This window comes from Phascolarctos cinereus, unplaced genomic scaffold, assembly GCF_003287225.1.
Source record: "Phascolarctos cinereus isolate Bilbo 61053 unplaced genomic scaffold, phaCin_HiC Scaffold_2;HRSCAF=192, whole genome shotgun sequence".
NCBI lineage: Eukaryota > Metazoa > Chordata > Mammalia > Diprotodontia > Phascolarctidae > Phascolarctos > Phascolarctos cinereus.
Window position 1 is genome coordinate 266,500,572 of NW_027555625.1, and position 27,990 is coordinate 266,528,561.

At 38.9% G+C, this 27,990-nt stretch overlaps 1 protein-coding gene across 4 annotated transcripts in view; it reads right to left on the reverse strand.

Moving 5' to 3' along the window:
- The window catches only part of USP20 (ubiquitin specific peptidase 20), a 50,839-nt gene that overhangs the window by 15,829 nt on the left and 7,020 nt on the right, over positions 1-27,990 (reverse strand). Inside the window, exons 2-13 of one of the 4 annotated variants that reach the window (XM_020973489.2) lie at positions 27,802-27,903; positions 26,235-26,361; positions 22,602-22,701; positions 20,864-20,955; positions 20,087-20,183; positions 14,848-14,901; positions 13,507-13,569; positions 12,572-12,703; positions 11,996-12,092; positions 11,813-11,882; positions 10,792-10,905; positions 9,008-9,086 (exon numbers count right to left, since the gene is read on the reverse strand). In XM_020973489.2, coding sequence (XP_020829148.1) covers positions 9,008-9,086; positions 10,792-10,905; positions 11,813-11,882; positions 11,996-12,092; positions 12,572-12,703; positions 13,507-13,569; positions 14,848-14,901; positions 20,087-20,167 — 690 coding nt within the window. In that variant the 5' untranslated portion in view covers positions 20,168-20,183; positions 20,864-20,955; positions 22,602-22,701; positions 26,235-26,361; positions 27,802-27,903. The remainder of the gene's footprint in view (positions 1-9,007; positions 9,087-10,791; positions 10,906-11,812; positions 11,883-11,995; positions 12,093-12,571; positions 12,704-13,506; positions 13,570-14,847; positions 14,902-20,086; positions 20,184-20,863; positions 20,956-22,601; positions 22,702-26,234; positions 26,362-27,801; positions 27,904-27,990) is intronic. The other 3 variants (XM_078150010.1, XM_078150009.1, XM_078150007.1) reach the window with 3 other exon arrangements.

Below are 27,990 nucleotides of genomic sequence, written 5' to 3' on the forward strand. Positions count from 1 at the left end.
AATGGGCAAACAAACAAAAAGGAACCTGACCATAAAAAAGCTTCAGTGGTGACAGGGAAACTCAAGACACGAACTCAGAAGATAATGACTTAAGAACATCTACAAGTAGAGCCCCCCAAAGAAAAATGAAGTTTGGATAGAAGTCCAACAAGAATTCTTAGAAGAACTAAAGAAAGAGATAAAAAAAGATTTAAAAAATCACATAACAGAGGAAAATTGGGAAAAGAAGTGAGAGCTTTCAAGAAAATTACGAAAAGAAAATTAACAGCTTGACTTTCAAAGAGGCACAAGAAATACTGAAGACAACTACTCCTTAAAAAATCAGAACTGGAGCCAAGTTGACAGAATAAAGACAGGGACTTGCCTGAGCTCTCCCAAATTCCCCTCCAAACAACTTCAAATGAGGCCTCAGAATGAATTCTGGAGTGACAAGAACCAACAAAAGAATGGGGTGAAACAATTATTCAGCCCAAGACAACACCGAAAGTCAGCATAAAAGGCCTCTCTCACTGAAGTGAGAGGGGAGTGTAGTCTAGCATGGGCCATGCCCCAGCAGCAGGCCTTGGGGACAACTGAAGTGGCAGTGGTGGCTTCTGGAGTTCTCAGCCTATAGACAATAAGAGGGTCAGACAACTGGTCAGAAGGAGATTACTGGGGACCCTTTGCTGAGACTGAGTGCAGGACTCTGTTATATCGCCCATATGTGGTGCTGTGTCACAGTCCCAGGGTGAGAAGGAGCACTAGAACACTAGAGTGTGGGGCTACAAGGGAGTGGGCACCCTGGTCACATTGCATTTTTTTCCTTCCTTCTTCCTTCTTCCTTTCTTTCTTTCATTGGCAATTGGGGTTAAGTGACTTGCCCAGGGTCATACAGCTAGTAAGTGGCAAGTGTTTGGTCTGAGGCCGGATTTGAACTCAGGTACTCCTCACTTTGGGGCCGGTGCTCTATCCACTGTGCCACCTAGCTGCCCCAAGTGTCAAGTATTTGGTCTAAGGCTGGAAATGCGTGGTCACATTTCCATGGCAGAAAAGAATACTTGTGGTCACACACAGACCAGAGCACAGTGACCACACCCCTCCTTAGATCATACCAACTTGGAAGAAATGAAAACTTAAAGACCCCCAAATGGCCTAATGGGAAAAGATGTACCAAAAAAAAAAAATCACTGAAGAAAAGAACTCCATAAAAAGTAGAATCGGCCCAAATGAAAAGCTCATTGAAGAAAATAATTCCTTAAAAATTAGAATTGGGCAAATAGAAGCTAATGGCTCTATAAGACGTGAAGAAATAATAAAACAAAATCAAATGAATGAAAAAATAGAAATGTGAAATATTTCATTGGAAAAACAAACGACCTAGAAAATAGATCAAGGAGAGATAATTTATGAATTTTTGGACACAAATTTATGACACAAATAATGCTGATACCTAAACAAGAAGAGCAAAACCAGAGAAAGAAAACCATAGGCCAATCTCCCTAATGAATATTGATGCAAAGCTTTCAAATAAAATGCTAGTAAGGAGGTTACAGGAACATATCACAAAGATCATACACGATGACCAGGAGGGATTTCTAACAGGAACGCAGGGCTGCTTTAACCTTAGGAAAACTATCAGTATGACTGGCCATATCAATAACAAAAAAACCCAAAAATCATAAGATTATCTCAACAGATGCAGAAAAAGCTTTTAACAAAATACAACATCCATTCCTATTAAAAACAGTAGACAGCACAGGAATAAATGAAGCTTGCCTTAAAATGTTATGTAGCAGTTATCCAAAACTATTAGCAAGCATTATCTGTAATGAGAATAAGCTGAAGCCTTCCCCCATAAGATCAGAGGTGAAGCTCGGATGCCCATTATCACCACTATTACTCAATACTGTACTAGAAATACCAGCTACAGCAATAAGAGAAGAAAAAGAAATCGATGGAATTAGAACAGGCCACGAGGAAACAAAACTATCACTCTTTGCAGGTGATATAATGGTATTCTTAGAGAATCAAATAAAAACTTAGTTGAAATAATTCATAACTTTGGCAAAGTTATAAAATAAACTCACATAAATCATCAGCATTTATATATATTACCAGCAAAGTCCAGCAGCAAGAGATAGAAAGAGAAATTCCATTTAAAATAACTGTAGACAATATAAAATACTTGGAAGTCTATCTGCCAAGACAAACCCAGGACTTATATGAATACAATTACAAAATACTTTTCACACAAAGTTGGATCTAAACAATTGGAGAAATACCAGTTACTCATGGGTAAGTTAAGCCAATACAATAAAAATGACACTTCTATCGAAATTAATTTAGTTATTCAGTGCCATACCAATCAAACTATGAAAAAATTATTTTACAGAGCTAGAAAAAATAACAAAATTCATCTAGAAGAACAAAAGGTCAAGAATATCAAGGGAATTAATGAAAAAGGAAGGTGGCATAGTTATACCAGGTCTCAAACTATATTACAAAGCAGTAATCATTTAAAAAAAAATCTTATACTCGTTAAGAAACAGTGACAGATCAGTGGAATAGATTAGGTACACAATAAACTGTAGCAAATGACAAGAATAATCCCAAGCTTTTGGGACAAAAACTCACTATGACAAAAACTACTGGGAAAACTGGAAAGCAGTTTAACAGAAACTAGGTATAGACCAACATGTCATACCAAATACCAAGATAAGGTCAAAATGGGCACGATTTAGACATAAAGGGTGATACCATAAGCAAATTAGGGGAGCATGGAATAGTTTACTTGTTTGATATATGGATAAGGGAAGAATTTATGACCAAACAGGAGATAGAGAGCATTACTAGATGTAAAGTGGATAACTTTGATAACATTAAATTAAAATGCTTTTGCACAAACCAAACGCAGCCAAGGTCAGAAGGAAAGCAGAAAACTGATGGACAAAAAAAACAAGGAAAGCAGAAAACATGACGAAAAGACTTACAGCAAGTTCTCTGATAAAGCCCTCATTTCTCAAATATATAGAGAACTGAGTAAAATTTATAAGAACATAAGTCATTCTCCAATTCATAAATGGTCAAAGGATATGAACAAGCATTTTTTAGATGAAGAAATGAAAGATATTTGTGGTCATATGAAAAAATAGTCTAAATGACTTTATTAGAGAAATGCAAATTAAAACAACTCTGAGGTACCACCTTACACCTATCACACTGGCTAATATGATAGAAAAGGAAAATTATAAATGTTGGAGGGGAAGAGGGAAAATTAGGACACTAATGCACTGTTGGTGGAATAGTGATGTAGTCCAACCATTCTGAAGAACAATTTTAAACTACACTTAAAGGGCTAAAAAACTGTGCATATTCTTTGGCCCAGCAATACCATTACTAAGTCTATATCCCAAAGAAATAAAAGAGAAAATGACCTATTCATACAGAAATACTTATAGCAGCTCTTTTCATGGTGGTAAAGAACTGGAAATTGAGGGGAAGCCCATCAAATGGGGAAGGGCTGAACAAGTTGTGGTATATGATTGTGACAGAATACTATTGTGCTGTAAGAAATGATGAGCAAGATGCTTTGAGAAAAACCAGGAAAGAATTACATAAACTGATGCAGAGTGAAGTGAGCAGAACCAAGAGAACAGTGTATAGAGTTAACAGCAATACTGTACAATGACCAACTGTGAATGACTTAGCTATTCTCAGGAATACAATAATCTAAGACAATTCTGAAGGACTCATGATGAAAAATGCTATCCCTCCTCCAGAGAAACAACTGATGGAGTCTGAATGCAGATGAAAGCATACTTTTTTAAACTTTATTTTTCTTGTTTTTTAAAAAAATTTTTGTTTTCTTTCACAACATGACTAATATGGAAATATTTTGCATGACTGCACTTGTATAATCTATATCAAATTGCTTGCCTTCTCAATGAGAGGGTAGGGGACATAGGGAGGTAGAGAATTTGAAACTCAAATTTTTAAAAAATGAGTATTAAATATTTTTTACAAGTAATTAAAAAATAAAAATATTTTTTAAAAATCAAAGTTAGCTGAATGGCAGAAAGAGGCATAAAAATACTGAAAATTAACTCCTTAAAAATCAGAATTGGTCAAATGAAAGTATTAGCTTTCTCCATGAAACATCAAGAAACAATAAAATAAATTCAAAAGACTGAAAAAAAAAGAAGAAAATGTGAAATATCTCATAGGAAAAACAACTAGCCTGGAAAATAAATTGAAGAGAGATAAGTTAAGAATTATTGGACTACCTAAAAGCTGATTTAAAAAGAACCTAGACATTATGTTTTGAGAAATTATAAAGGAAAACTGCTCAGATATCTTTGAACCAGAGGGCCAAAGTAGAAACTGAAACAACATACCAATCTTCTCCTCAAAGAAATGCTAAATGGAAACTCCCTGGAATATGATAGCCAAAATTCAGAGCTCCTGAGTCAAGATGAAAATACTACAAGCAGCCAGAAAGAAATCACTTAACACAGTCAGGATCACACAAGATTTAGTAGCTACAACTATGTCTGTAAGAGTAGAGGGCTTGGAATATGATTTTCTGGAGGAAGATTACAACCAAGAATAATCTACTCAGCAAAACTGAGCATAATCTTACAGGGGGGAATAGACATTTAATGAAATAGAGGACTTTTAAGTATTCCTGATAAAAAGTGGTGACTAGAAAATTTGACATTCAAACATAAGACTCAAACATAGAAAGGTAAAAATGAGTGACCAATCAGAAGGGATAACTGTTTACATTCCCATACCAAAGGATGATACATGTAACACCCCCCCCCCGAACATTATCATTACTAGGGCAGTTAAAATGAGTCTACTTAGAGGGCACAGATGTGAGTCTACTATGTCAGAATGATCTCAAAAGAAAAATGGAGAAGAGGGAGAGGATGAATGGGCGAGGTGCACAAGGAAGAGTTTTTACAATGGAAGGGATAATGAGAAGGGGGAATGAGCAATGCTTGCACCTCACTCTTATCTGAACCAGTTTAAGGACAGAAGAGTACACGTACACACACACACACACACACACAACGCATGTGCATAAGCACACCTGGGTATAGAAATTCATCCTACTCAATAGGAAAGTAGGAGAACTAGAACTTAGAGAAAGGGGTAGGAGTGATAACAGGGAAGGGTACATTAAAAGAAGCAGTGGTTAGAAACAAAAAAGGCTTTTGAGGGGGACAGGTAGGTGATGCAGTGGATAGAGCACCGGCCCTGAAGTCAGGAGGACCTGAGTTCAAATCCGGCCTCAGACACATAACACTTACTAGCTGTGTGACCCTGGGCATTGCCTACAACAACAACAACAACAACAACAGCAACAACAACAACAACAACAACAACAACAGACTTTTGACAAGGGGAGAGGGTTAAATAGAAGAGAATAAGATGCAGGGAAATACACGGTTAGTAATCATAACTGTGAATGTAAGTGGGGTGAACTCACATACAAAGGAAAAGGGAGTTTAGCAGAATGGATTAGAAAACAGAATAGCACAATGTGCTGCTTACAAAACACACCTGAAACAGAAAGACACACTCAGAAGTAAGATAAGGGGTGAGAGCAGAATCTACTATCCTTCAGCTGAAGTAAAAAAGAGCGCTAACAATAACAATCCCAGACAAAGCAAAAACAGAAACAGACTTAATTAAAAGAGATATTCAGGGAAATTACATTTTACTAAATGATACCATAGAAAATGAATTAACATGAATGCCGAACATATATGCACCAAATGGCACACATCCAAATTCTTGAAAAGTCATATGAGTTATAGGAGCAAATACATAGTAAAACTATACAGGGGCAGGTAGGTGTCACAGTAGATAGAGCTCTGGCCTTGGAGTCAGGAGGACCTGAGTTCAAATCTGGCCTCAGACACTTGACACTTACAAACTGTGTGACCCTGGGCAAGTTACTGAACCCCGATTGCTTCACCAAAACAAAACAAAACAAAAACAAACCAAAAAACTATATAGTAGGGGACTTCAATTTACCTACCCCCTTTCAGACCTAGATAAATCTAACCACATAATAAACAAGAAAGAAGTTAAGGAGGTGAACAGAATTTTAGACAAGTTTTCTGCTGTGCATAATATATTCATAAAAACTGACCATATATTAGGGAATAAAAACCTCACAAATAAATGCAGAAAAGAACTCACCAATAAATACAAAAAAGAAGAAACATTAAATGCACTCTTTTCAGATCATAAGGAAATAAAATTTACATTCAATAAAGGGCTGTGGAATCAGAGATTAAAAATTAATTGGAAACTAAATAATCTAATTCCTAAAGAACAAGTGGATCAAAGAACAAATCACAGAAACAATCAACAGTTTCATTGAAGATAATAACAATGAGACAACGGACCAAAATTTGTGAGATGCAATCAAAGTAGTACTTAGGGCAAAATCTATTATCTCTAAATGTTTATATTAATAACAGAGAGAAAGAGTAGATCAATAATGCATGCAGGGCATACAATTAAAAAAAATAAATCAACAAATTAAAAATCCCACATTAAACACTAAAGTAGAAATTCTAAAAAAAAACAAAGGAAAGATGAATAAAACTGAAAGCAAAACAAATATTGAACTAATAAATAAAACTAGGAGCTGTTTTTATGGGTGGGGAATCCAATAAAATAGATAAGTGAGTAGTTTGATTTTTTTTTAAGGCAATTGGGGTTAAGTGACTTGCACAGGGTCACACACACAGTTAGTAAGTGTCAAGTGTCTGGTCTGAGGCCGGATTTGAATTCAGGTCCTCCTGACTTCAGGGCTGGTGCTCTATCTACTGTGCCACTTAGCTGCCCCTGATTTTTTTTTTAACAAGAAGATAAAATTACTAGTATCAAAAATGAAAAGGGTGAATGTACAACCAATGAAGATGAAATTAAAGCAATTATTAGGTGCAATTTTGTCCAATTTTATGCCAATAAAAATAACAATCTAAATGAAATAGTTGAATATCTACAAAATATAAATTGCTCAGGTTTACAGAACAGAAAAATAGAATACTTAAAAAACCCTTTTAGAAAAAGAAACTGAACAAAAGCCATAAATGGGCTCCATTAAGATTTAAAAAAAAAAACAACAAAAAAAACCCCAGGACCAGGTAGATTTGCAAGTAAATTTTGCCAAATATTTAAAGAACAATAATTCCAATACTACATAAACTGTTTGAAAAAAATAGGAATTCTGCTAAATTCCCTGTAAGACACAAAGATTATTTTGATACCTAATCCAGGGAAAGCAAAAAGAGAGAAAGAAAAATATAGACCCAATTTCCTTAATGAAAATGGAAGCAAAAATTTTAAAGCAAGATTACAGCAACATATGACAAAGTTCATGCACAATGACTAGGCTGGAGACTGAGGTGATGTCCATCACATGGAGAATAGATAAACAAGTTGTGGTACATGATTGTGATGTAATACTATTGTGCTGGAAGAAATGATGAAGGGGATGGTCTCAGAAAAACCTAGACAGACTTATATGAACTGATGCAAAGTGAAGTGAATTAAAGAACCATGTGATATGTAAAAAGTTTGAGAGACATGGTTTCTGGGCAATTAATCATTTTATTAATAATGCTAGCCTATTATTAATAAAAGGATGGTCATTTGACCATCTCTCTTACACCAAAGACCCTTCATGAAACCCAGTCAATGCTTATATGCCCTTGGAAGAGGGTGTTCTTGAAGGTGAAAATGAACTCTGGTTAAAAATGAGAATGAATATTATAATGAGAGGTGGACCTATTCTACCGACTCTGGGGTACATAACTTTGATCACTCAATTTTGGTCAAAAAGAATTATGTATATCTGTATCACCCATCTGACAAAAGAGAGAATCCACATTTTTCCAGACTTCTCTGAGTGAAACACAATGGGCTGGAATCCATCAATTCACCTAACTTTATCTTTTGAACAGATCCAAGTTCTCCCTCTCATTATCAGCCAGGTACTTCAAAGGTTACCTAAGTAACCTACAGGTGCTGATTTCTGAATGAGGAAGTAGAAAGTGGGAAAAACCTTGATCCTAATTCAATAATTAGTTATTAAATATAACAGAAATGATTTCTCTCAACCTCAAGAACAATGTACACAGTTCATGGAAATAATGTAATGATAATTAACTATGAAAGACTTAAAAACTCTTATCAATGCAATGATTCACAACAATTCCAAAGTACATATCATGAAAAATGTTATCCACTTCCAGACTGAGAATTAACGGTCTCTGAGAAGCATATTTTTTTCTCTTTATTTTTTTTCCCAGCATGGCTAATATGAAAATGTTTTGTGTGACTTCATATGTATAAGGGGTGTCAATCCCTCCAACTGCTAGTATTCTCCACTCCAAGGCTACCTTCCATCTACTCTTCACGTATCTTATATGTAGCTATTTACGTACATGATATCTTCTCCGTTAGGATGGACTATTTTTGTTTTTGTTTTTTTGTTTATGTATCCTAAGCGCTCAGCACAATGCCTAGCATATGTTGTTAAGTCCATCAGTCATGTCTGATTCTTTATGATCCAATTTAGGGTTTTCTTGGCAAAGATACTGGAGTGGTTTGCCATTTCCTTCTCCAGCTCATTTTACAGATGAAGACACTTGAGGCAGAGTTAAGGGACTCACCAAGGGTCACACAGTTAGTAAGTGTCTGAAGCCATATTTGAACTCAAGTCCTACTAATTCAAGGGCTGGCGCTTTATCTACTGCACCACCTAGCTGCCCTGGCCTACCTAGTAAGCACCTAATAAACGCTCAATTGGTTTCAATGCTTTTACAAATTATAATGAGTTAATTTTTTTCCATATTTTAAAAAAGAAAAATAATTTGGGGGTTTGGTTCAGGATTCAACCACTTAGTGATGTTCATATTCTATTTCTCAATCCTAAGTTTGTTAAAGTCCTCGGACTAATCACATATCATAGGCCTTACACTGGCCTCCTCATATGGCCTACCTGCTGGGCATAACCTCGGAACATGGGATTGACCAACTTGATTCCATGGGACAGACTGGTAGGCACCACATAGCTTGGCCTATGGAAAAAGAAGATACATTTTTCATCTTGCTCCCCGCAGGACAATTCAATCACTCAGAACAAGACAGGGCCAAGAGCCACACAAGTCTGTATGTGGAGCTATATTTGTCTTTAATGGAACAATCTAAACACGTCTTCTCAGACAGGCTGCATTGGCAGCAGTGAACAGTGTGAGCCAAAAGAAGGACAATATGAGGGCTCTCTTTAAATTACTGAAAAGCTCATGCCTGCAGTTTAAGGACTTTGAGGTCACAGGATGAGCATCCTGTTTTGGACCATTGAGACCTTTGACCTTCCTTGGGAAGTCAGTTCTACTTTAAGGCCTTCTGTGTATAAATTCAATCCACACTGAGCTTGAGGCTCCAGTCTCCAGTTAGCCCTACCGACATACTTATAAAGAATCATTTTTTAAAATAATGGCCCTAATCAAAGTGAAGTAACCTTGGGCAACCATCTGACCTGTGGTCTTTACTTCCTCTAAACCCAGGTCCCCTCTAGCTCTTGACAATCAGTGATTGATCTGTACCCCATGTTCCTTATCTGAGCTCTGTATGGTCACAAAGAAAGATGAATAGCATACCTATCCACTATGCTATTTACCTGATCCTCTAAGACATATTAACATGCCTAATGAAGCCAGAGGCTTTTTAAAAACATACCTGGCTTTCTCAAATTCCATCACAAGTATTATCACCCCCACTTTATAGACAAGGAAAGTGAGGCTTTGCCCTGATCTCCCAGTTAGGAAATGTTAAAGCCTGGCTCCAAGCCCACTCATCTTTATACTAAGTACATTGTTTGTTCTTTCTCACACAAAATATCAACTATTATCAGCAGCATCAAAGAAACATGAATAAGTGACTGAACTTTTTAGTATCAATTTATGGCCAAGTAATGACAATGATTAATATATTCATCATAACTAACAGTACCTGTCATTTCTATAGTGCCTTAGGATGTGCAAAATCCTTTACATATGGATATTATTGTCTCCATTTTAGTGATGAGGAAACTGAGGCTTAAAGACTTGCCCATGGTCACAAAGGTATTACAGGTCAGTGGCAGAATCTGAATGAAGGTCTTCTGAACTCAAAGGCCAGTACTCTGACAACCACAACACATCTCTCTACAGTGAGGGAATACAATACACAGGGATTTCCCTGGGAGTTCCCATAAATTTTCCCCAAAAAACCTGGAATTTCATCAGATTTCATAAGGAGCTACCAGTGATAGAATGTCCACGTCCCTCAATCTAGGCAGGTCATTACCTGTTCTGCAACTTGGGGTCTTTGAGGCCTGCCTAGGGCACGGAGGGGTTCAGTGGTTTGCTTACAGTTGCATGTCCAGCATGGACCAGCTCTCCCTGACACTGAGGTCAGCTCTCTTTAAATTACTGAAGAGCTCTTGACTATGGCTTAAGGGCTTTTAGTTCCCAGGACTTGGGTCTGGTTTTTGTCCATTTAGATCTTTGATTTTCTTTGGAAGACAAACAGCTCTACTTTACAAAGCTGTCCTGTCTCACCAGGAAGTTATTCGAAGGAAGTGACTTGAAGCTAGAAAAATGGAAAAATGACAAAATTCCACCCACCTTTGAAGCTACCACAAAGCCAAGTCTTAGCCAACTCAACTTGACACAGTGGTTGCAAAAGAAAAAAACTGACATACACTGAGGAGCCCCCTTCTCTCTCTATTCATCTACTCACCGCTTCTTGTGCCAGACCTCCGAGACTAGCTTCTGGTAACTTTTGCATAAGGCTGGTTTCTTGTCAGTTCGTACGAGTCCTCCACACTCCAAGAAGAATTGGGTCAAAGGAGGGCTAGAGAGGAAGTAAAAACAAACGAGAGAATGAAGAGGAAGAACACGCGTGAATTCACCAAAGAAATGCCTGGTAGGATTAGCAGGAAACCCCACAGCACAGTGTGATGGCAAGATTTCAGGTCGTAGTAGTTCTATGCTCAAGTTGTGACTCTGGCAAAAACTAACTGTAACGTTGTGAGGAGGGAGAGCTGAGGCTGCAGGGCCAGTAGAAGGCTGCTGCAATAGGCCAGGTGAAAGGTGATAAGTCACCACGTAAACTAAGGTGGCAGTTATAAGAGTAGAGAGAAGGGAATGGATGAAAGGCATGCCATGGAGGGAGAGTTGACAAGATTTGGCAAATGACTAGATATGTGGACTGAAGAGGAATGAGGAGTTGAGGATATTTATTTACAAGAGATCACCCTCTCCTCTGAGTCAGAAAAAGTCCTTCCCAGAAGAGCAGAGCCTGCCGGTGCCAGCATGACGAAGCTCTAAAACCCCAGGGGTTTTAGAGGATTCTCAATGACAAACTAAATTTTTTTTTTGGCTAGGCAGTGGGGTTAAGTGACTTGCCCAGGGTCACACAGCTAGTGTTATGTGTCTGGGGCCGAATTTGAACTCAGGTCCTCCTGAATCCAGGGCCGGTGCTCTATCTACTGCGCCACCTAGCTGCCCTGACAAACTAAATTTCACAGCCTCTTCCCAGGTAGTTCTATTGCCATTCTAACTCCTTCAGATCTGACCTCTATGGACCTTATGTTTCCTCCCAAAGGAGCTCTATGGCCGCCTCCTGTTGGACTTCTTTACAGAGGGGGCTACCTCCACCTCCACCACACACCCAGGTCCTCACTTGTTTCTTTGCCTAGTACCTTGGAGGGGCCCTAACCTAATTTCCAACTATCTCCCCAGGTGGCCTCATTACTCACCAGTTAGAGAGTGCCTGTAGGGCTGCATTCATGTAGCAGGAATTCCCAAGGTTTTTCAAACCAGTCAGGCCTACAGAAGCAGGAGAGGGATGAAGGAGGGACATGAGAGTTTTGAAATTACAAGGACACACTCACGTTTCAGACTCAAAGTGAGTGGCTCTGTTCTTTCAAGTGAGCCATTACCTCGAGGTTTCAGGTCATCATCCTCAGACTCAGATTCCCCCTCATCAGCCACCGCAATGGGGACGGCTTTCAAAGGGTGAGAAGGCAATGGAGTCTCCTACGTGAAAGACCCAGAGGAAAACATCAGCAGCAGAGAAACTTCACTTGAGGAAGCCATAGATATGTGTGTATCCATACACAATCTACATATATCCATACACACCCTGAGGCAAAAGCCTTAAATGTAAGCACTCACTAGAAAGAGATGAAAAAGTAAGTTAATTTGCTTGGCAACATCACCTCCAAAAAGCTCAGATATTCTAGGAAAGCTAGGGACAGGCAGTATGTCTGCCAGACAGGGGAATTCAGGCCCAAAAGAAATGACATACCCAAGATCATACTGTGAATGTATATACACAATAATACAATTTAAATTTCTAGTGTTTAGTGCCATGTTTTGTCCAAAGCACTATGGTGCCCTTTGGGCTGAAAAAGAGTCAACTCTTCTTAAAAAGAGTAATGTTGGGGCAAGTTGCAATGCCTAGAACACAGGAGGTACTAGAGAAATATTTGCAGACTGAATAGTGTAAGACTCACTTGCTCTGAGAACTTGGATGGTGGAGATGGTGGGTGTCCTGCTACCCTCTGATTCAAGAATACTTCCTTTTCACAAGCATAACACCATATACGGAAGGTGGTGAGGTTCACAGTGAGGTTGTGCTTTTTGACCTAGGAAACCAAAGGAGTAGTTTAACAGTCATATAAGGATATGAGCCTGAAGGACTTCCAGCTAGATGGACTCCTGCTACAGCCCAGCTCTCTGTAACTGCTAATAAAGGATTTGGTAAACTTCTTGGACAATTTAGTGATTGTGGGCTGTCCCCACTCAGTTAGAGGAGCCATAGGGCAGAGGTTCCCAGACTTATTTGGCCTATCGACTCCTTTAAAAAAAAAAAATTACTCAGCACCCCCCTGGAAATCTACTCTCTTTAACCCTTTAATGGCTTTTTAAAAATCCGCATAATTTCAAAAAATTTTTTCTTAAAAAATTATCAATTTAATGTTTTATTATGAATGTGTGGTTTTTTTCCCGCAACGAAATTTTGATGAGGCAAAACTGCATCATGTAACCACACGGTATCGTATTATAAACAAGTCATTACACGCACATGTTTCTGCTGATGCATGCTGGACTTCCTGAAAATGCACAACTCACTTGTCTGCCAACACTTGCTTGTTAAGACCTGCTGGCACACTTAACCGCTGATTGGTTATAACCTGAATTTTGTGTGTTTATTTGGAAAATAATGTAATCACTAGGACTTTAACTCTGTTACACAACAGATGATACATGTACAAATGGTTTTTCAAAATTTTCTTCTCTTCTTTCCTTAAGCTTCCATTGCCCCCTTATTTTTATTCAATGCCCTCCAATTGCATCCAAGGCCACTAGTGCTCCCCTGGATTGTTCTAGTGTGCCTCAAGTGGCTGTATTGCCCATTTTGGGAAACTATGTGTAGGGGGAGTTTCACCTGTGCATGAATGGTGCTATGGTCAGCAAAAGACTCCCCACATCCAACATAAGGGCAAGCAACCTAGGAGGATGGAAAAGGAAATAAGAGTTAGTAGAAGCAAATGCTAAGCAGCTTAGGAAACCCAGCCCAAATAAATAGCTTCATCTCGAATGGCAGGTACAGCATCTAGGCCACTACTACACTCCTTCTCAACTTTCTCTCAATACAACCCTAAATTGGACATTGTTGAGATTTTTTTGACCTCAAAGTCTAAAAGTGAACTAAAATTGGGAATATCTAATTATCTCAAGATGAAGTAGACATGACAGTGATTCTACAAAAAGAGCCCTTTCAGCTTTAGGCTCTTCGTGGCCCTTTCACAGACAATAACTACCTCTTCCCCTACAGTGAAAAAAGCAGCAGCTGCTACCCTTGTAGAGTGGCTACATTTTCATTTTATAAGAAGGGGGAGATGCCCTGCTATGGTCCCCAAGGCAGGCCTTTTCTTCTAGCCATTTTATCTCCATTAAAAGGGCTTTCTTATTCCCTGTTCTACTTCCTGTTTTGCTACAGGAGAGTGGAGAATGTCTTTTTCTGAGGATCTGACCCTTGGTTTGTGATCTAAGATTAGGAACCAATCCCCAGAGAGTCAGAGTAACTTCCTAATTTTGGAATATTCCCTTTATAGACAGCAGAGAAAACGGTCACCTAGTGTTAACCAAGGAATGAGTGGTTTCAAATGCTTGTACTTGACGTTATTTATTGGTCTTTTTTCCCCTTCAATTTTCTTTTCACTCTGCCTGAGTTTATGTTATTCCCCATACCTAGAATCTCTTTCCCAACTCCTCCAAATCTTACTGGCCACTTCAAAGGCCCAACATGAATCCCATTTACTACCTAAAGCTTTCTACAACCACTCCAATCCAAAGATGGATTTTACCTTCCTCACTACTCTTGTACCACTCATCTGTACCTCTCAGTTGGCACTTAATCATACACTGTTCTTCACTTTTGAAGGGGCTGCCTCAGTGAAATTACAAGTTCATTTCTTATCACTTTCTATAGTCTTCACAGGCCTAGCAAGGCATGTGCACACAGTTGGAGCTCACAATCTGGTTGACTGGCAAAAATACGCTAGGGTAAAGCACTTTCTGAGAAGCTTCACATCTTTTGGAGCACAGCTGTGAATAAGTAACATCATGTGCCCTGAATTTCCTTTCCTCTGGTGCCCTCTTGACTTGGTTTCTGAGAACTATATCTTAGATGATGGAACCTATTTTCTATTCAAAGGCTTTAGGGAGATGGCTTAGCCTAACTTGTGGACATCACTGGCCCATGGAAAATCCTGCAGTGTTTTACCTGGAGACAGGCCCAGAGGTTCGGTCCTCCTGCTCCACAGGACTGGCAAGTCCCCTTTGTCCATGCAAAAGAAAAAGAATCTCTTTTGAGAAGGATATGGGAGTCACCTTGGGGCTGCTGCTTAAGTCTATGACTGACCCAGAAATCTTCCAGGTTTTGGGTAAGTCAGTGCAGGTTTACAAGCTGCCATTACTTCTGCTGTTCACTAGTAAAAAATATTCAATTTCCCACTTTAAATGTCTGCAAATCTCAGCCAAATGAAAGCCCTCAGACCTGCCAACACGAAAGCTCTGAACATTCCCACCAGCACCCCGATACTCAGATTGTGCACAGCTCCGCAGCCCCAATACCCGCAGTCCAAGAGTGACCTGCAACTCCAGACCTGAAACATCCTGAGAGGAAGAGGAAATCTACAGAAGCCCCAGCCAACAGATCCATCCTCTAGAGCCAGTGGAGAGTTGGGCCACAGAACATAAGAACTGTAAGGGACCTTATAAATCATTTCTTCATTTTATAGAGGAGGAAACTTGGGTCCAGAGAAAGGAAGTAACCCATCCAATTGAGTCAGTAGCAAAGCCAGACCTAAAGTCAGGGCTCTTGATGTCCTGGGAAAGGCTCTTTCCACTATGATGCCTTCCTAATCATCCCATGCACTGATACCTCAGTCTTATGCTTTATACCAAACTTCTATGATCATGCACCCCTAACACTAAAAAATGTTTGAGCACATACTCTCAATGTGCATATATTTACTTCTTTATTATATACATGTATTATTATATTAATAATTTTAAACATTATAAAAACTTTATGTAAAGATAAAATTTTTTTAAAGGATGAAATAAATTAATTTTTGACCCTAGAGTCAAAAAGAAGCCATTGAAATTTATTGAGTAAATAAGTGTCATGGTCACATCTGAGCTTTAGGAAAATAATTCTGGTGGCTATGTGGAGCGATAGATTGAAGTGGGGAAGAGATTTGAGGATGGGAGACCAATTAGGAGACAATGAAATAGTTTGGAAAAGAGGTGATAAGGGCCTAAACTGAGGTGGTGGCAGTATAAGTAGAGACACAGCAATCTGCCTGAAACTACCCAGAAGGGCATATGCCTGTTGCAGAAGAGAAGGTTAGGAGCATGCCGAGAAAAAGGAATGGGAGAAGTTTTAGGGGGAAAGAGTAGATATTGAGGTACTGAAGACCCAAGATGGATGGTAGGATGTAATCCATCTTCTTCACCTTCAAATAGTTAATCACATAATCCTTGGGGTCAGATCCAAACGTGCTTTGGATACTACTACTGCATAGCATTTATTAAGTACCTGCTTTGTAGCACACATTTGTTAAGCACTAGGGATACAAAGAAAGGCAAAAATCTGGTTCCTGCCTTTAGGGAGTTCGGATTCTCAAGGGAGACACAAGATGCAAATAACTATGCACTATTCAGAAAGAGGTGTGTTTATGTCTATATGTGCACGTATATATGCATTTACTCACATTATAAATGGAAGATAATATCAGTGGAAGGAATTAGCACTGATGTAAAGGGAATGGGAAAGGCCTGTGAAGGCAGGATTTGAGCCAAGTCTTTAAGGGTGAGCATTCCATATGTGAAAGAAAGCCAATGAAAAGTCATGGAGTTGTGAGATCAAGTGTTAAGTGCAAGGACTGGCAAGAAGGCCAATGTCACCGAATCACAGCATACATGGAGGGGAGGAAAATAAAAGGCCAGAAAGTAGGTACAGGACAGGTTAAGTGTTTTAAATGCCAAACAGAAGTTTTGAGGTTTGATCATAGAGGGAAGTACTAGGGAGCCACTAAAGTTAAACATGCAATGAAGAGACATGTGTATTAGGAAAATCTCTTTGGCAGCTTAATGTAGGATATAATGGACTGGAGTGGAAAGAGACTTGAGGCACGGAGAGCCACCACTAGGCTATTATTGCAATAGGCCAGGCATGAGGTGATAAGAGCCTGCACCAAAGTGGTGACGTTGTCAGAAGAGGGGATCTCTTACGAGAGACAGTATGAAGGTAAAATCAACAAGTCTTGGGAACAGAATGGATCTCGGGGGCTGAGTATGAGGAACTGATGACAAAACCTGGGTAGTATGTTTGTATGACTGGAGGGTGGTATTGCTCTTGACAGCAATAGCAAAGTTTGGAAGAGGTGGTGGGGGCTGAATAAAATGAGTTCAGTTTTGGACATGATTTTAAGATGTCTATGGCACATCCAGTTCGACATGTCTAATAGGCAGCTGGAAATGAGAAACTGGAGGACAGCAGAGAGTTCAAGGCTGGATAAACAGATCTGAGAACTACCAGTAGAGAGATGATAATTTAATCAATGGGTGCTGATGAGATCACCAAGTGATGTTATGACAAGTCTGGATATGTGGGTTGAGTTTGAGTGAGAAGGCAAGAGAGATAACGAGATATTAAACCTGGGAACTAAGAGGATGGTAGTGTCCTTCACAGGAACAGGGAAGCTGGGAAGGGATGGTGTTTGGAAGAAAAAGAGAATGAGTTCAGTTTTGGATATGTTGCATTTGAGACACCTATGGGACACTCAGTTCAAATAATAATTATGATGATGATAATAATAATTATAATTAGCATTTATATTATGCCTACTATGTCCCAGGCACCGTGCTAAGTGCTAAATATTATCTCATTTGATTCTCACAACAACCCTGGGAGATAGGTGCTATTTTCCCCATTTTATAGTTGAGGAAACTGAGGAAAACAGAGGTTAAGTGATTTGCTCATGGTCACACAGCTAGGATATGTCTGTAGCCAAATTTGAACTCGAGTCTTCCAGACTCTAGGCCCAGTTCTCTATCCATTTTACCACCCAGATACCCCAAGATGGCCAATGGGCAGATGCTGATTCAAGACTAAGGAACCTTTATGAAGAAGGATCCATTAGTTAAGGATAGGTATATGCTGCCAAATGGGAAGTACCCAGGAGTAGGATTTGATTAAAGGAACCTAAAAAGAATAAGCCACAGATTAATAAAAACACGTAGGCTTTAATTTTGACAGACGGGCAAACATTTCCATTATAAAACTGCACATCGTATTATGTGTCTCCAGAAGCTAAAGATGGAGGAGATGGCTGGCTGTGTGATCCTTTCATCTTTTTAAAAAAAGGAACTTTTATGTTTCTAGAGACCTTATAGCAGAGGTGTCAAATAGAAAGCCCAGGCTGTACCAGATAAAAATGTCATTAGGAAATAGTTAACAAAACAAATAAAAACACAACACAATACAGATAATGTTAATACGTAGTTTTCTAAGTCAATATGTAGCCAGCAGGGATCCTTACTTACTTGTTTAGTGGCCCCCATTTCTATTTGAATTTGACACCACTGCTGGACGGCCTTACAGCGAAAACATAAGACAATGCACACAGTGCCTTCATTTTAGAGGTGAAGACAGTGAGGAGTTCAGAGAGGGTAAGGTGATCAATCAAAGTCAAAGAGTAATGTGGAAACAAAAACAATGTTGGTGGCATAGTCCCCAGCCCCAGCCTAAGTTTCCTCCTCCACAATTCTCCACTGCATCCCTCATGAATTCTGAGAGAAATTCCAGATCCCACCCAGGTTTTCATCATAGGACTCAGAGTTATTTTTTCTTTGATTAGTTTTAAAGACTATAAAACATGTAAAAACAAAAATCTAAGAATGTATCTGAAAAAAAGCCCTGAGATTAAAAGGGACAACATGATCAGAAAACAGTCACTAAGTTGGCAATCACTGATTAAAGGGATCCTTAATAAGTCTGGCCTTGAAGGAAATTTTTAAAAATATTCTGTTCTGGGGGTAGGTAGTTCATGCTGCAGAGAGTAGAAACACAGATACCAGTGAATCTCAGCTGCTCTGGAATTTTAATGGTCTTTATACCTTGCTTGATTTCACACCACACTTTTCTCCTCTGAGTGTTTTATTACGTAAAGTTAAATTTTGCTTCAAGAATTTCATGACACTCTTGAAGGTAAAAAGGGAAGCTCTAGGGGTGTCTGGGTGGAGCAGGACACTCTAGTTACGTCCCCTCTGACTACATCACATCTCATGACTACTGCTCCCACATGCTGCTGTCTCCTTTCTACTCCACACTTCCTCACTGTTCTCTCTTTCAGATATCATAGAACCTTCTCTCCTCCTCATCTCTTTCTGGCCAAGATTTTGCCCCCACTTTTGCCAGATATGGAAAAGCCTCTCTCATCTGTGTCTCTATTTGGTTTTTCCTGAGAAAAACATGGAGCACCATGTCAATGGAAAATACACCAAAGCCTCATTTCTTCTTCTCTTTTCTTTTTAGGCAATTGGGGTTAAGTGACTTGCCAGGGTCACACAGCTAGGAAGTGTCAAGTGTTTGGTCTGAGGCCAGATTTGAATTCAGATCCTCCTGACTTCAGGGCCAGTGCGCTACCCACTGTGCCACCTAGCTGCCCCCTCATTTCTTCTCAACAAGTAAAAGAGCATAACATTCTCAGAATCATAAACTCTTGAGTCCAAGCTCCTACACTGAGAACCCCATTTACAAAGATTCTTGGGAGATGGTCTCTGCGTAGGTGCTTCCAGTAATGGGAGCTCATTACTTTGATCCTTCATATAACGTGGCTTTCAGGGGCTTTGCCCTACTGATTGCTCTCTTTTGAACACAAGCTAATTTATTAGTGCCCTTCAAAATGTGGCATTAACAACTGTCTTTTGGATACTTATAATAATAACTCACTTAGAATGAGATTAGGGTGCTTTCACCTTACACCATATCCCACTAAGGACTGTACTAAAGGAGGACAAAAGGGACAAGCCCTTTCTGGTCAACAGAAGATATATGAAGTACTTTGCCCAATACCTCCTTTATCTTCACAGTTTAAATGACTCGACCAAATCCCCAAAGAATGTTCAGTTACTCCTTTGTATTAGTGTTCATATGTGTATTATTTCCAAATGCTAATGGCCTGAGAGCATTAACACTAGCTAAATTAAAATCAAACTTATCCAACTTATCATGGTTGGTCATTAGAATACATCACCAGGAAAAAAGCCTTCTAATAGGATGCTGATATTTCCATGTGCTCAAAAGGCTGAGGAAGGATGAAACACAAGAAACTGGCATCAGCAGCATCAGCAGACCTGTGTTTGCAGACAACCCTTCCACTGACACAGGCCATCTCTAAACTCTAGGAGCAAGGCCCACAACCAGATCCCATCTACAGAGTTTGACATCTTACCTTGGATTTCAGTAGTAAGTCCTCTTTGGTGACCTCTCCTATAGAATCAAGGTGAGGGCAAGGCTCCCTGGAGTCTCCCATTCTTACCCTAGTTCACCTAAGAGGATACAAAAGTCATCTTTAGTTGATTAGCCTCATTCCACAGGAGAAAAAAAAAAAGTTAGCTATTAATAAAGACATTCACAGGCTCAAAATTAGACAATCTCTGCTGCCTTTTTAAAGAATGAATCAAATTCTTCAGCCCAGTGAGTACTCTTCTTCTTTGATAATTGCTGGGGAGCAATACGAGAAGGTTGGATATTTAGAAGAGCTACAGGGAAAAAAGATCGCACATTTATACCCAAATTTTCCTAAACACTCCTCCAGAGAAACAAAACGTTTTATATTCTGTGAGCACCTTCACCAAAATAAATATTTTAAATGATTACACAATGACAAACAATAGTAAAGGCAGCACAATCAGCCCTTACTATAAAGACTGCTTTCAAGAAAGGCCTTTCTGGTAAGTCAACTTTTTACACCTAGGAAGCCAAAGTAGAGAGCCCAAGCACTTTGTCAAAGGCACTGCACATACAGGCATTTAATCAACATTCATTTAACCAGTAAGTGAACCTATTATGAAAGCAAGGATAATTCAGACAAGAGGGTAATATGTAATAACTTAATGTAGCTCTTCAGTATTTCAGCAGAAATCATATAGATCATCAAAGCCAGCTTTATCACGGCCATGTATGAACAGCTTTCTCCGTCATCTATGAGGACTCTGGTTTGCCATACCTCTGACTCCACCGGGCAGCAAGCATTCTCCTATAGATGACTCAATGTTTCAGTTCCTTTGGAAGAAGCTGATCAGGATTATACCAAAGAGCCTAGAAAAGAGAAAACAAACACCAGTCTTTCATTGTTCTAAAAATCGCTCTTGTTAACAATGACGACATGTAAATTTAAGTCATCTAGGTGGCATAGAAGATAGAGCACCTGGCCTGGAGTCAGGAAGACTCATCTTCCTGAGTTCAAATCTGGCCTCAGATACTTCTTAGCTTTGTGACCCTGGGCAAGTCACTTAACCCTGCTAGCCTCAGTTTCCTCATCTGTAAAATGAGGTGGAAAAGGAAATGGCAAACCACTCCAGTGTCTCTGCCAAGAAAACCCCAGCTAGGGTCACAAAGATTCAGACACGACTGAAAACGACTGAACAACATTCATGTTGCTTTTTAAGGATTACCAAGCCCTTTACATACATGATTTCATTTTGCCCTCACAACAAGCCCGTGAGGTGGGTGACACTGTTATTCCCATTTGATAGATAAGCTGTGGCTTAGAGAGGTTAAACAACCTTGACCAGAGACATGGAGGTGGTCTACAACAGGACTCAAACTCAAGTCTTTCTTATTCCAAGTCAAGGGCTCCAACCCCTCTGCCACCGAGCCGCATGGCTGACCAGATTTACATGAAATGAAAAAAAGTTAAGATGCCTCTAATACAGGATGTTCAACACTTAGCAAACACCCATCAGACCACAGTTGTGGTGATTTTTGAAAACAGAGCTGAGTGTTATGGACCAGTTTGTGGAAGCTGGTAGATGCCTTCTCAGAGTCATGTTTTTCAATGTATAGAATAAAATATATTGGTTATAAAGGAAATTAATTTCATATATATATATATGCATATATGTATATATGCATATATATTTTTTTTTTCCAAAGGCAATTGGGGTTAAGTGACTTGCCCAGGATCACACAGCTAGTAAGTGTCAAGTGTTTGGTCTAAGGCCAGATTTGAACTCAGGTCCTCCTGACTTCCACTGTACCACCTAGCTGCCTGAAATTAATTATATTTAAATAGAGTTATCAAAACTTAAAAAAATAAATAAAGTTCACAGACTCCGGTTAAGTAATTCTACTCTAGAGTAGCTTGGAATCAGGAAAACCTGGATTCAAATCTCCTCTCTACATTTACTATATGACCAGGGTAAGTCATTTAACTTTTATCTATCTCATGTAACTCTCTAAAATTGAGTTTGAGATCTGAGACCTATGTTGGTGGAAAGAGTTCCATCAAGACAAACTGGATCATTCAAACAATAAAGTCAAATAGACCTTTAAATTCTAGGATGAATTTATCTTATTTTGCAGGTAGATTGGGCACATTGCCAACACCTCCACTGGGCTTTTCTGACAACTAGAACCTGCTCAGCCTCGAAGCTGGTCCAGGACTCAGCAATCAGAGTTATCTGGCCTCTGGACTTCTCCAGATTCCTTCAAACTTATTAAGAAGAATTCCACAGAGGCTACAGGAGGGTATGCGGGTTCAGAACAGTGACTGTTAGCCTTGGCACAGAAATGCTATTCTCTTCTTCTTTTCCCTCTCTGATCCAGCCTCATAGTCCTTCAGTTAGGATGGGCTTGGCTATTTATCAAGCATTCCATCCTGGCTCATCAACCACAATTTGTTTCAGGAGACTATCCTTTGGAATTTCCTAAGTCTCTAGAAACACAAACCTCTTATAACTTACTTCACCCTTCAAAGTTTTTGTGGCTCCAAACTGTGGCTCCAACTAATTCCATCCACCCCTGCGGCAATTCCCTGGGAGGGCTAGAGTTCCTAATAAAGAACTGTTTGAAAAGAGAATGGTGGTTGGAAGGGAACAGTATTTAAATCAAATCCGCAAATCACAGTACAGTGATTGGCTTCAAAATTTGAAATTCCCCATCTTTGCATCCTTTAAAACAGAATAAGCAATATTTTTTAAGCCTCTCCTCAGCAGCTACCACACTCATTTAACATTTATACATTACTGAATGGCAATTTACCTTTGCACAGATCCTCTCTTCCCAACTTAGACTTTTAACTACTTCAGAACAAGTCAATTCAACTGGCATTTATTAAGTACCTGAGTACCAGGCAAGTGCTGGGTATGCAAAGATAAAAAAGGAAACAGTCTCTCCCCTTAAGCAGCTTACATTTTCCTGGAAGATATAGCACGTACACTAAGAAAGCAAAAAGCAAAATTTATACAAAATAATTTGAAAGGTGAGAGCGCAGCTGCATAACTGTGGAGAACACAAAGGTTTTATATGGGAAGACACACTCAAGCCATGCTCTAAACTGTGGGTTGAGACCTATACGAGATCATGACCCAGAGCTTACGAAGCCCTGCTCTAAAGGAAGGTAGGAATTCTAAGAATTGAAGGTGAAGAATGATTAAGTTCCTCCACAGGGGAGATCATTGTGTAAAGGTGAGAGACAGGACGCCAAGGCATGAATTAGCAATCCATTCTTATAGGACTAGCAAATACAAGAAGGGGAAGAATAGGAAATAAGAATGGGAATGTAGATAGGAGTCATATGTGAAGGACTTCAAATGCTAGGCTGAGGAGTTAATCTTTTATTCTAGATGCAATAAAGAACTACTGAAGATTTTTGATTAGGCAGGTGACATAGTCATCATGATCAGTCAATTTGGCAGGCATGTGGAGAACGGAATAGAGTAGGAAATGACTACAGGCAGAAAAAACAACTGGGAGGCTATTGCAATAATCCAGGCAAGAGGTAGCAAAGGCCTACCCTAGAGCTGAGACTTGGTAAATCTATAGGAGCTAGTTGCAAGAGATGCTGTAGAAAAAGAATGGCAAGACTCAGAAATTGATTGAAAATGGAAGCTGGAGAGGGAAGAGTCAAGCATGACCTGAGATATGAAACTTGGGTGTCTAAGAAAATGATGGTACTCTTCACAGAAATAAAAGTCGGGAAAAAGCGATTTGGCAGAAAAGATACGGTACAGTCAGAGGATCTATGCTCAAATCTCAACTCTGCCACTTACTAACTTAGGCACATCCATAATTTCTCTTAAACTCAGTTTCTTCATGTGTAAAATGAAGGGGCTGAACTTAAATGATTACTAAGATGTCTTTCTAGCTCCAAATATATGCTCTACTGTCATTTGAGATACTTATAGGACATCCAGATGAAAACATCCAGCCTGTGGATAAGATTCAAGGAGAGAGAGAAAGAAAAGATGTATAATTTGGGGAGTCATTTGCCTAGAAATAATGATCAAACTCATGGAAGCAGATGAGATCACAGGAGGAAAGAAGACTAGAGGACAGCTAGAGAAAAGGCTAGAGGATAAAGAGCCTTAAGAGCTGCCCATATGTAGTGCAGAGGAGGATAATGTTCCATCTAAAGGATACTGAGGAATGGTAAGAGAGGAAGTGTGATCTATTGCAGTGCTTCTTAAACTGTGTGTTGTGACCTCATATGGGGTCATGTAACTGAATGTGGGGGTCGTGAAAAATTTGGCAACAGTATAAGGTTTCTGAATGTGCAACAACCAAAAATTAATTCAAAATCAAATGCATAATGAATCCGAGGTGTTTCTGGCAGCACTTGACTGTGTTGTTGCATCACGAGACTTCAGCCTTGGTTCTAAACACACAACATGTGCAGTTTGCACTTCGAGTGTCCTGACAAATGGGGCCAGAAACACCTCAGCTCGAGACTATTGTATGTTATGAACTGCGTAAAACTGTAACACATTTATGTTAAAAGATAAAATTGAAAGTTTTCCTAAAAAAGTTAACATATGGAAGAATAGGGTAGAAAATGGTTCTTTAGAAATGTTTACAGCTACAGATAATTTTATAATTGAAAACAACCTTCCCAAAAGATTTAATTGTAAGAGTTAAAATTTATCATCTGAAGTGTCTGAAGACACAGTTTCAGAAATATTTCCCTTCAAATTTTGATTCTAAAAAACTAAGCTGGGTTCGTTAAACCATACTCAGTTAAAAAAAAAAAGTCAGTCATGTGCATTAGAAGTTCGAGAAGAATTTGCTGAGTATCAAGTGACACAGTTGAAACTTGAGTTTCCTAAAAAAAAAAAATCATTAAATGAATTTTGGTTTGGGATTAGGACAGAATTTCCAACAATTCCTGAAATGGCCCTAAACATACTTCTGCCATTTTGTACTACATATTTATACGAAGCAGCGTTCTCAGCATTGATGATTACAAAATCAAAATATCAATCAACTCTGAAAACCATTGAAGATGCTCTTTCATCCTGCAGTATCAAATATTCTCCCAAGATTTAATTCTTTATGTAAAAATAAACAACATTCATCTCCTTAGTATGCACATTTGCTTTTGTCTTTAATAAATGGTAAAATTATATATATACCAAAGAATTGTTTTAAAATAAATTTCTTCATGATTATTATCAGTAAATATTTGATTTGTATACCTATTTCATATACCTACATACCCGGGGTTGAGTAAAAATTTCTTGGGTGAAAAGGGGTCTCAAGTGGAAAAAGTTTAAGAAGCCTTGGTCCGATGGATAGAGAGCTAACCTTGTCGAAAGGAGAACCTGGGTTCTGATCCATATTAGTTATGTGACCCTGGATGAGACACTTAACCTTCCAGTGCCCCAGACAACTCTATAGTTGCAAAGAAGGTGAAAAGCAGTAGTGGCAGAGAAAATCCCTTACCTGAAGCTCCTTATGCAAATGAAATTATGGAACTGTTCAAAAACAACAATAGGAAATCAAGAGAGAACAATGTCATGGAAGCTGAGAGAGTAGACACTGTCAAAGTAGAGAAGCAGAGGCTTCAACAGACCAAGAAGGAGGCTGAGAAAAGGTCAATGGATATGGCAGGTAAGAAATTGTTGGTCATATTAAAAAGGGTAGATAGAATAGTGGGGTTGTAAAGGGACTGTCAACTGAATGGGAGATAAGGAAATAGTGGGAATTAAGTGACCCCTTTCAGGAGTTTGGGTGAGAAAGAAGTAGAGATATAGGATGATATGTCATTCAAGGGCACAGCAGAATCAAGGGAAGGTTATTTAAGAATGGGGCATGTTTTTAGGCATGAGGAAGAAGGCACCCACAGAAAGATAAGGGAAAGACAGGGAATGATGAATGGAACAAATACCAGGAAGAGACTGGAGATGGGATCAAAAATACAGCTTCAGCAAGGAGAAGACCCCCCATCTTTCAGAGGAGGGAGGAAAAACTAAGAGAAGACAAAGAGAGGTTGTGAGGTATGGAGAGGGAGAAGAGGAACTCCTCAATGGGTGGCCTCTATTTTCCTAGAAAAGTAGAAGACCAGCTTCACTCCAAATGTTCATGTGGACTATTTGTACCTGACCCATGGTAGAGTCTTCTGAGGTGGTATTGGTCTGATCAGCCACACTTGGACATACTGTAGCTTGACCCCAACACAGTGATGTCATTTTGGTCTTTGAGCACCAAAGACAACAACCAACCAACCTAAGAAAATAGATGTTCGATGTTTGCCAGTGATTGGTAATCAATATTGTTCACAATTATATTATAGTCTTATAACTTATACAGGCAATAGACTGTATGATTCTACAGAGGGGGCAGAAGGGGAGACTCAAAGAGGAAAAAAATCATAAACTAGCACTGTTAACAGTTATATACTGGTATACTTAAGCTACACAATAGCAGGGTAAATAAATTAGGAAACACAGTAAGAATGGGTTAAATATGCACAACTTTGCTAAGTGCCCCCTCAAAAAAAATTAACTGGAGTTACCCTCATTAATTTCTGACTTGAGCCAACAAATGGTTAGAATCAGTTAGATGGCTCAGTGAATAAAGCATTGGACTGAGAGTCAAGAAGACCCGAGTTCAAATCTAACCTCAGATATTTATTACTTGAGTGACCCTGGACAAATGACTTAATAGCTGTCTGCCTCAGTTTCTCCACCTGTAAAATGGGGATATTAATAGCACCAACCTTTGTTGTGAGGATAAAATAATATTTGTAAAGCGCTTTGAAAACCTAACATGCTATGTAAATGGTAGCTATCATTAATATCATTATTATTAATCTACAGTGTTAATGTTTTGTACTAGTAGGCACTTGAACTTTGATGACTCCTTCAGTGCCATGATCACACCCACGTCTAGATTTAAGTAGACTTCACAGTAGGCTGCTATCTAAAAAGTTTTCTTCAGTTCTTGTCAGATAGCGATATTTACCTTGTGTCTGTTCCAACATATTCTAACCTACCATAGAATTAGAAGTAGTTGAGCCATGATCTGGAGAAGAAGTCATTCCTAGTATGGACTTAATAAATTTGTTTTTGTTGATGCTTTGTTTATCTCTTGGTTAGACTAGAAATCAGGAACTGAGACCTCCCCTAGCTATTTGAAAAGAGAAATTGAATACTTTTAATTCAGTGTTGAAGGAAATGCTGACCTGCTCAGGATTACCAAAGCTTGTTGCTAACTCTATTGCATTTAGAATCTGCAGTCTGAAGTAGAGGCCAGATTAAAAAAAAATTTTAAAACCCCAACCCTTTTTAAATTATATTTTTGCTTTAATTCAAGAATGCTTCCAGAACAAGTTCCTAACTCTCTGAGGAAATGCTCTACATTATATATCCCAGATATATCATATCATGTGTATGAAAGAAGAGATTCAATGTCTCTCGCCCAGTTACACCATGGGGAAAATAAACAAAAGTCTTTCCTTAGATGGAGGAATACTCATAATCAAAGTAGATTCAAATGTATATTCTTTCCTCTGATTACAAAGGACCTTTTATTCCCATCTACTTTACGGAGGTTTTCTTTCATTGTAACAAAACATAATAATAAATTTGTATTACCTGCTCAAATAGTCATTTATTAAAATTACAATGTGTCTGTTAAAAAAAAAACAACCAAACATTAAATTACCTTAATCATAGCTTCTATTGGTTTCCCTCTTGTCCAGGCCACATAGAAAAATGATAAGACAAGAAGCACATGTCCACAAAGCCCTTGAATTGTGGTTCAGACCTGATAAGAAATGATTCCTTGAGCTAAAGAGCACTACTCCACACACTAAGACCTTTTCCGGCCACCAACAATATGCTTTCTTTTTTT